We start from the raw sequence: 8,533 nt of genomic DNA on the forward strand, positions 1-8,533 counted from the left end.
AAAAAAAACACATTGTCTATCTTTTTCTTCTCCTCCTTCTTCTCAGAAGTAGTTCCATCCACTTCAAGTTTTATATAAAGAATAAACACCTGTGTACACATTAGTATTTGGTACAATATAATTATTTCAACAAGTGTATGAAAAAATTACTATCGATTTGAAAACTTGCCGATATTTCCGAATTTTATCAATTATTTCTGGGCTACTACAATTTATAAACAGTTTGGACCAGTTTTGGAGCATTTTCCCCCCTGCAAAAACCAAAACACTGCTGTTGTCAAATAAGTTGTTGAAAACAACAAGAATCGGACGACTGATTTGTATTCTACATTTTTTCTACAATTTTATGGACCCTAGAAACAATAGAAAAAAGATTTAGTTTGTGGAAAGTTCGATTTGGGACCAAGATTTGAGTATTACCGATTTTGGACAAATTTTCATGATTCTTCCTGATATCGAACGAACGGGCAGACATATTTGAAAACAGACAATTGATTTGAATTCTACAATTTATCTAACTAGTAAAGGCTTCAAAGTGAAACGCGTCGATTTCAAATTTGAATATACAGATCGATAGAGACCCACCTCATTTCCAAAACTTCATCTGATCAAAAAATGATGTATGGCAAAGTTGTTCAGAATGATGAGAAACAATTTTTGGGGCAGCCGCCCTTCCATTTCTCCCTCCCCTCATGGGGTTGGGGGTCTCCTGCATAGGGGTTACATTTTTTGGACCTGAAACCCAAAAATTCGGATTCTCCATACCCAAATTAGTGGGAATATGTATTTTCTCAACGGCCCACCGCACCCAGTCTCCCAGAAATTGAACTGGCAAGAATTGCCCACATCTGGGGTCAAATATTACAGAGTCAATATTCTACCATTAAGAGTGGAAATTTTGTATACAAATGTATGACCAACTATAGCTAATTTTTTTCGTACTACCTATTTGTGCCCTTGGTCACCCCATCCGAGCTCCCCTTTTGGGGGTCCCCATACAAATTTATTGAAAAACTACTTTTTCCTGCGTAAAAATCGACCCCCATGCCATAGTTTTGCGTTTTTTTATGTTTAAAATGGTATTTTACTCTAATTTGCACCTTTGGCCACCTCCCTCGAGCTCCCCTTTTGGGGGTCCCCGAACAAATTTATGCAAAAAACAATTTTTTAAAGTCAAAAACTGACCCCGAAAAAAAAATTCGTTTATTTGTGTGTAAATTGGTATATATATCCAATTTATATACATATATGTATGATGCAATTATTATTATTGTATTTTTTATCAAAATTATATATCAAAATTATATTTTTTATCAAAATGTTTCCAGAAGTTGAGAAAATTGGCAAATTGTCATCATCAACTTCCGTGTCGGTGTCCGTATTCATTCGACGAGACTTGGCAACTTCCAATAACTGATCGGCCAAATCATGGAACTGTCATTTAAGACGGTTCTCCCTTACATTTTTAGGTCTTAATTTTTTTTCAAAAGTGTTCAATATCTCCCTCTCATCTTCCATACTCAGATTTTTCTTCCAATTTAAGAATTTCCAGCAAACGCACGACTAGGTCAATACTCCGAACAGTCAATTTGAGAACGTTGACTGTTGAAATTGAAGCCGTTCAAATTTAGCATATTCAGATCGAGCTGTCTTTATTTGCAGTCACTTATTTTCTTCAATATTGAAACATTTTATTTGCAGCTGTGCTTATTTGAATATCGACAAATAAAAAATTCTTCATTCACAGTGGACGTTATGCCTATTACTTACTTGGAAAGAAATGATACACATGCGAAGGATTGTGCACATGTTTGCAGTTTGCTCTATTATTGAGAATATTGATATTTTATGTGCATAAAAAAAGTGACTGCAAATAAGAGCGACCCATTTCGATCGTGTTTAATTTATTTCATTTATTCAGATGTCGATCACATTGCCAAAATTAAGCACACGATTTGTCGAATAAATTTATGTCGAGATGCACAAAAATGATTCAGTAACGTTTTGGAATTCCAACGGAATCGATGCAATAAGCATTCAAAATGATCATAATAGTTAGAGCAAAATTGGTGTTTGTATTTACGTTGCTTGTGATTGGTCAATGGAGAGTTGAATGTGGAAATAGACAAGCTATCGACTGGTCACTTTACCAAAGAGTTCAAACCCTTCCAATTGGAATAATCCAAAATAAAAATCTGAATAAATACATGAATTTATCGGCGTCTTCGACCAACGACAACAAAGCGTTTATCAATGACCGTACCAAGGTCAAACGATCATACAACACTGAACGATGCATCAAAGATTTGAGAACGATTCAGGAAGCGTCTAGTGATGAAAAACCTAATTGGGCGAATAAAAGTAAGCAATATTCTGTATTTACAGTGGTGATTTTTTTGTCCTTAACATTTTGTTACGTAGTGTTGGGCGCATGGGGCAAGGTTTCATCTGCAGGAATTGATAAAGATTTTGGAAACTTTGATCGATGTTTCGATTTAAAAGTGAACAAATCGATGAAAATCGAAACTCAATACTGTTTGGCCGGAATTAATACAGGGATGTCCAATCTGAAAAAAATGTAAGGTATGATATTACTCCAGTGAATGTATTTTCATTTACTTTGTTCCGTTCACCGTTTTCAGTGTGCCCATTTTGTCAGAAGTGGGCATTTGTATTCCGAGTTCTTGTGCGCCGTCACTTATAGCGGCCATATTGAATGATTATTTAGACTCAAATAAAACTGTCGATATAAGTATTGGCCCAACCGACTGCCGTTTGAAAAATGACAACACAACACTTTTTTTGAGCTATAAAATATTTATGTAAGTTTCTTTTTCACCGCGACTTCATCTTGTTGGACTAACACAAAAAATCATTTTTAGTGCATTTCTAACAACGGTACTTGGTTTGGTGATTTTGAGTTCGATTTATGATATTACATACACTGTACGAGAAGGTAGGTGCAGGTGGATTTGATCCATTCAAAAATGGTCGTCAATTGATTGATATCGTATTTCATCTAGAGCCGAAAAACCCAGTGTTGCTGGCCTTTTCAGCGTACACAAATGGGAAGAATCTGTTTGCATGCAAAGCAAATCAGTCACCCAATGTAATGCCATGTTTGGATGGTATACGAGCAATCGCTGCATTATGCATAGTATCAATACATTTCGAAGTATTAATTAATCCAATAATTGGAAACACGGAGCACGATGCACCTGTTGCTGACAAAATTGGAGAGATTTTTATTAATGGTCGTTTTAGTGTGGATACATTTTTCGTCTTGAGTGCATTCCTCGCGGCTAATAAAATGCTCAACGAACATTCAAAGTTAGTGACTCATTTTGAAAACCGTTCGATTTCAACTTTTGAAGAATTGTGTTCTTTTAGAAATGGCCGACTGAACATTCCTCTGTTATACTTGCAACGCGTTCTACGCTTGTCTCCAGTGACGATAGTCATAGCACTTTTCAGCCGATTTTTATTACAATTCTGTGCAAATGGACCGGAATATAATCATTATCTTGATTTTAAAAGACAGGATTGTGAAATTGCAATGTGGGACTCATTATTGTATATAGATAATATTCGATTGAAACAGGTAGAGAAGATGCAAAGCATTTACAATATTTGTATTGTTTATTCTTCAAATGAAAATGTTAAATATTTTAAGTGTGTTCCTGGAGCCTGGTATCTGGCTGCGGATATGCAATTGTATCTCTTGACACCATTTTTGGTGCTGCTATTGCAACGTTATCCAAAACGATTCATGGGCTTTTCGTTTGCGATCGTTTCAATTGATCTTATTTTGTCATTGAATAAGGAATTTTTTGGTTTGGGAGGGTTTGTATTTCTGGCATATATTCAAATACAATAGAAAATTAACTAAATTAAATATATAAAAATCATTCAAAATTAGATACGACAAATATTTCACAACACGATCTCGCATCACACCATGGTTGATTGGAGTCAATTTTGCTTATGTTTTGTTGCAAATGCGTTCAACAAAACCTATTCGTATACCGAAGGTAATGGAAAAGTCCAACGAATGAATATTTTCAAAAATAATAAACAAATCTGCGCTCCTTTCAGCTTTTGAATAGTCTTCTATTGACTGGTTCAGTGTGTGCACTTCTGTGGTTCACACATACATATAGAAATGTAGACTTCTTATGGGAGACAAGAGCTTGGTGGTCATTATCTCTTTGCTATATCATATTTTCATGCGTAACTGGTCAGGGCGGTGTCATTAATTGGTTTTTATCGCATCCACGTTGGCAACCGATATCACGATTAAGCTTCAGTATATATCTGATTCATGTATTGGTAATCATTATTATATATGCTAACCAAAAAGTGCCATGGTGTTTTTCGACCATTACACAGGTGAATACAGTCAGCTTCCACTTTAATTCACAAATAAATAAGCAACCAAATTTCAATACATTTAGGTGCAAGAGCTGTTTTTGGTTGTATCCAGCGCTTGTGCCGTAGCTGTTGTGTTAGCATTGACAGTTGAAATGCCGATAATAAATCTAAGTCACATTTTCTTAAACAAAAATAATGATGTTAAGAAATGCACCGAAATTGTTTCAGATGCAGTTGCAATTTGTCAAGCTGATGACATTTCATTACAAGATAAACTTTGAGTAATGGTGGTGCCATGAGCTAGGGTATTATTTCGTATTAAAATTTCGGTATTTCACGTGTTGACCGCAATTTTTGTGAAAACATGTCATCACCTTGCTATTTGTTGGATGTCATGTTTTCTAAAAAATCAATAAAAATCATGATTTTATTCAAATTGGTAATGTAAGAATATTTCGTTTTCTTTATCCGTCGGAATAAATATTGAGTTAACGATACTCTGAACCATCCTCACTTATTCAACATGAAAAACTTAGCTATTCAAACTTATTATAATCCCATCGGATCGTCTTTCTCGTCGTTTTTTCCGCAAGTTAAGTAACATTTTATGAATAAGTGTGCTCACTTGAATATTTTGTATTAAAAATACTTCATTTTATCTAGGTTTTACGCGGTGTCTGTTACTTACTTTAAAAAAAACTGATTCTAAGCGTTGTCCATTTGCTTTCTCAAAGAGATAAAGCCCAAAATGTATTTTTATTATTTATCAAATTAAAAACATTTGTTATAAGGAAATGAAAATGGAAAAACAAAATTGCATATCATTTAGGACTATTACATATGGAACGTTTAGAATAAAAAAGACATCCGACAATTTTTTGGTGCCTGTTTCATTTTTGGGGTTTTGGGCTTCACTGAATTTTTAAAATGTGATAATTTTTGATGTTGAAAAGTTTGTGATTTTGAGAAAATCTTCAAATTCCCTGAAGACATCGTTTCAAAATCTTCAATCTGATCAAGTTGCTGTTCTATTAGCTTTTTGTATTTCGCCAAAATCCTCTTCTTAACGTATCTGGGTCAAACCACCATTTATTTATATCATCGTACCATCGCGGATTGTTCATGGTGTATTCATCGTGTAGCAGAGCACAAATGCGACACCATATGTATTCAAATGTTGCATGTATTTCACCCGTTCCTCTCCACTGGAAATATGAATTGTAAAGTACATCATCTTTGTCCACTTTGTGCAAATATTCTGCCAGATCTTTGGGTGTCGCAAAATCTTCGACGTAAATAAATGAATTGTATGGAAGTTGTCGTTCGTAGTCTTCTTTACGAGCGCCTAATACCACAGGAATAATCGATCTACCCAATGTGTTCCTATAGACCTTTTCCGATATGTAATCGGCGCAGTGCGAATTTTCGAATGACAAATAGAATTTATAGTCTCTCTCGAGTCGATCGTGGCAATCCGTACAATTCATCGTTCCACATGCACCATAAACATCCACCTGATCTCAATTCAAAGGCAATTTGAAACGAGAATTTTAAAATTGTTTTGAAAATTTCAGTTTACTTTTTCTTTGGTACTAGTCGATAGAAAAAAAATTAGAATTAGAGAAATGCTCACTTGAATATACTTTTGAAGTTCACGAACGTACGCATCACGGTCATTGTGAGCCTCACAATTCGACACCATCCATGCAACCAGTTTGGTTTTGTTTTTGGCAAAATTTCGGATTTGTGGCTGGTGCGTTATTCTCGGGTCATAGTACATCCACTTTGAGTATGGAATGGAAATGGTACTGTCATGTCTGTGAATTCATACGAAGAAAAAACTCAGTGAAAAAGATAATTTTTTTCAAAACGGAATGGTTCTTTGTCGCACTTCACTTTTACCTGTAGGTTATTGTCCAATTGTAAACGATGGATTCTGTTCAAAATGTGGAAGAAATCTTTATCAATCCATAGATTCATGCAATAAAGTTTCAAAATTCGAACGTACTTGGATATTTTTGTGGCCAGTGAATGGGGCTCTCAAGCCGATAGAAAGCATAAATTTGGTTTGGTGTTCGTTTTATGTTGATGCCATCAATTTGACCGGAGAACATTATAAAGTCGGCCGTTTCAGCATCGGAGCGATTCAATGAAAATGTGCATGTATCAACCGGGCATTTTCGATTGCTAAACCAATGTACCATAATTTTTTCAAAGCCTCCCCATCCATTATATAATAAAACTGTTTTATTCTTGTTTGGATTACGAGTTTCATAGTAATTTGGTGGAATGAACATCAGTTGATTTTCAAAACGATCTGAATCCGGATCTTCTTCTGGTAAAATTTTAGCATCACGTCGGCCGAGCTTCTTCGAAAATTTCGCCGGCCTAGGAAATACTTTGCCATTACTCATGTAATACGGCCTTGGTCGAACTTTAATGGGAACAGTTCTTTTCAAACGCGACAGAAGGGCATCGCTTGAAGTCGTCGATGATTTTTCTAGATTCCTAAGAACGAACCATTTTCATTGAACCGCCTGATATTCAATTCAATGGAGCAATGGTGAAATGAAAGCGAAACTTACAAAAAAATGATCAGACTGGCTAATGATACCGAAATGAATAGAACTAAGAACTTTTTCTGTCTTAAACTTGACAATGACCAGGTTTTCACTGTAAACATTTTTGTTCAATAAAGACCGTCGTTTGTACGACTTTTAAATAAATAGATTGAATCAATAAATTTTTTACTCACTTGTTGTTTCTCTTTCTTTAAATTTTTGAAACGATTATAATGGTATTGACTTTTTGGACACGTTCAAACCATTAAATCTAAAACGAACTATTCATATTTCTACGGTAAAGCCGTGATTGGTGTCTGAAACCGACTGAATTGCAATATATAATGTGATGATATGGAAATATGGAATGAAATTTTCGCTTGGTAGTTGCGTGGCAGCGAAAAATATAACAAAACGGTCAATATAATATGCAGGTGAACGACTCTCGTACAACAAACAATAGAATTATGTAAGCAAATGCAGCCCAAAAATAACGCGAGAATAAAAAAGTGTAAATACAGGTGTATTTTATATGGATCAATTGGATATTTTAAATTTTATTCATCTTGAGATACTATGAGTACTAATACTTACTAAATCACGTTTCATGACGGGATTTAATGCTTTGATACTTCACTTAAGTCGATCAACTAAAAAATGTTGATGATAAGTAAACAATACAAGAATCATAGAATCACTATATAGTGTCCAATGTCCATGGACAGTGTCCATAGTTTCTATTTGTTTTTACAGTTTTTAATTCCTTTATTTTGTTGTTGTCCTTAGTGTTTTGTGTCGAAATTGAAAAGAAATGATTTTGAATATTGATGGATGTAGTAAAATCGGATTAAATGTTATATCCGTATTTTCTGCGATTTTTAAAGAAGATTTCCTTCAAGCATACACATTCGGAAGTACAAAATACCATTTTCTAGCATTTTAATATGAAATTACAATAGTTGGCGATATTTATTTTGATGTTTTTTCATTAGACATTAGGAATGTCAATTTGATGTTCGTGATGATCATATAGAAATTATACTTATACTGCGTCTATTTTTTCAGAAACATCCAGAAAATACAACATTCAACAAATTGCAACAGCCTCTAGAACATTTTGGTTACTTTGTCTAAGATTGGACATTGTTTTTATTTTTGTATAAGAAAATGTGACTCAAGTTTATTATCGGCATTTCAATTGTCAATGCTAGCACCACAGCAACGGCACAAGAAGTGAATGCAACCAAAAACAGTTCCTGCACCTAAATTTGTTGAAATTGTATTGTTTATTTAACTATGAATTGAAGTAGAAGTCAAATGTATTCACCTGTGTGATAGCCGAAAAATACCACGGCACTTTTTGGTTAGCGAATATAATCCAGATAACCGTTTGATGAATAAGATATATATTGAAGCTTAACCGTGATATTGGTTGCCACCTTGGATGCGATATAAACCAATTAATGATACCGCCTTGGCCAGTTACACATGAAAATATGATATAACAGAGAGATAATGACCACCAAGCTCTTCCCCTCCAAAAGAGGTCATTTACACTTCGAAACGTATATGTTAACAACAGAAATACACCAACTGATCCT

The 8,533-nt window shown here is 34.5% G+C and overlaps 2 protein-coding genes across 2 annotated transcripts; one reads left to right on the top strand and one right to left on the bottom strand.

Moving 5' to 3' along the window:
* Positions 1-2,028: 2,028 nt before the first annotated feature.
* On the top strand, positions 2,029-4,923 carry LOC129572530 (nose resistant to fluoxetine protein 6-like). The gene is made up of 10 exons (XM_055452499.1): positions 2,029-2,361; positions 2,422-2,578; positions 2,643-2,822; positions 2,883-2,956; positions 3,024-3,330; positions 3,391-3,601; positions 3,674-3,843; positions 3,920-4,031; positions 4,096-4,389; positions 4,455-4,923. The coding sequence occupies exons 1-10, from the start codon at positions 2,043-2,045 to the stop codon at positions 4,650-4,652; spliced, it is 2,022 nt and encodes a 673-aa protein (XP_055308474.1). The 5' UTR covers positions 2,029-2,042; the 3' UTR covers positions 4,653-4,923.
* A 405-nt stretch (positions 4,924-5,328) lies between these two features.
* Positions 5,329-7,054, bottom strand: LOC129572531 (glycoprotein 3-alpha-L-fucosyltransferase A-like). Its single transcript, XM_055452500.1, has 5 exons — positions 6,957-7,054; positions 6,380-6,879; positions 6,274-6,307; positions 6,005-6,188; positions 5,329-5,885 (listed from the first exon to the last, which is right to left on the bottom strand). The coding sequence occupies exons 1-5, from the start codon at positions 7,052-7,054 to the stop codon at positions 5,403-5,405; spliced, it is 1,299 nt and encodes a 432-aa protein (XP_055308475.1). The 3' UTR covers positions 5,329-5,402.
* Positions 7,055-8,533: the final 1,479 nt, after the last annotated feature.

This window comes from Sitodiplosis mosellana, unplaced genomic scaffold (assembly GCF_009176505.1).
Source record: "Sitodiplosis mosellana isolate CC-2019 unplaced genomic scaffold, AAFC_SMos_1.0 Smas_scaffold_5172, whole genome shotgun sequence".
Classification (NCBI taxonomy): Eukaryota; Metazoa; Arthropoda; class Insecta; order Diptera; family Cecidomyiidae; genus Sitodiplosis; species Sitodiplosis mosellana.

Excerpts from the sequence above, each read along its gene's own strand:
- LOC129572530 (XM_055452499.1), top strand. The coding sequence starts at position 2,043 with ATGATCATAATAGTTAGAGCAAAATTGGTGTTTGTATTTACGTTGCTT. Across the intron at positions 2,823-2,882 it reads TTGAGCTATAAAATATTTAT|TGCATTTCTAACAACGGTAC; the intron begins GTAAGTTTCTTT and ends AATCATTTTTAG. Across the intron at positions 2,957-3,023 it reads TACATACACTGTACGAGAAG|AGCCGAAAAACCCAGTGTTG; the intron begins GTAGGTGCAGGT and ends TATTTCATCTAG.
- LOC129572531 (XM_055452500.1), bottom strand. The coding sequence starts at position 7,054 with ATGTTTACAGTGAAAACCTGGTCATTGTCAAGTTTAAGACAGAAAAAG. Across the intron at positions 6,308-6,379 it reads CTGGCCACAAAAATATCCAA|AATCCATCGTTTACAATTGG; the intron begins GTACGTTCGAAT and ends CATTTTGAACAG. Across the intron at positions 6,189-6,273 it reads AATTGGACAATAACCTACAG|ACATGACAGTACCATTTCCA; the intron begins GTAAAAGTGAAG and ends ATGAATTCACAG.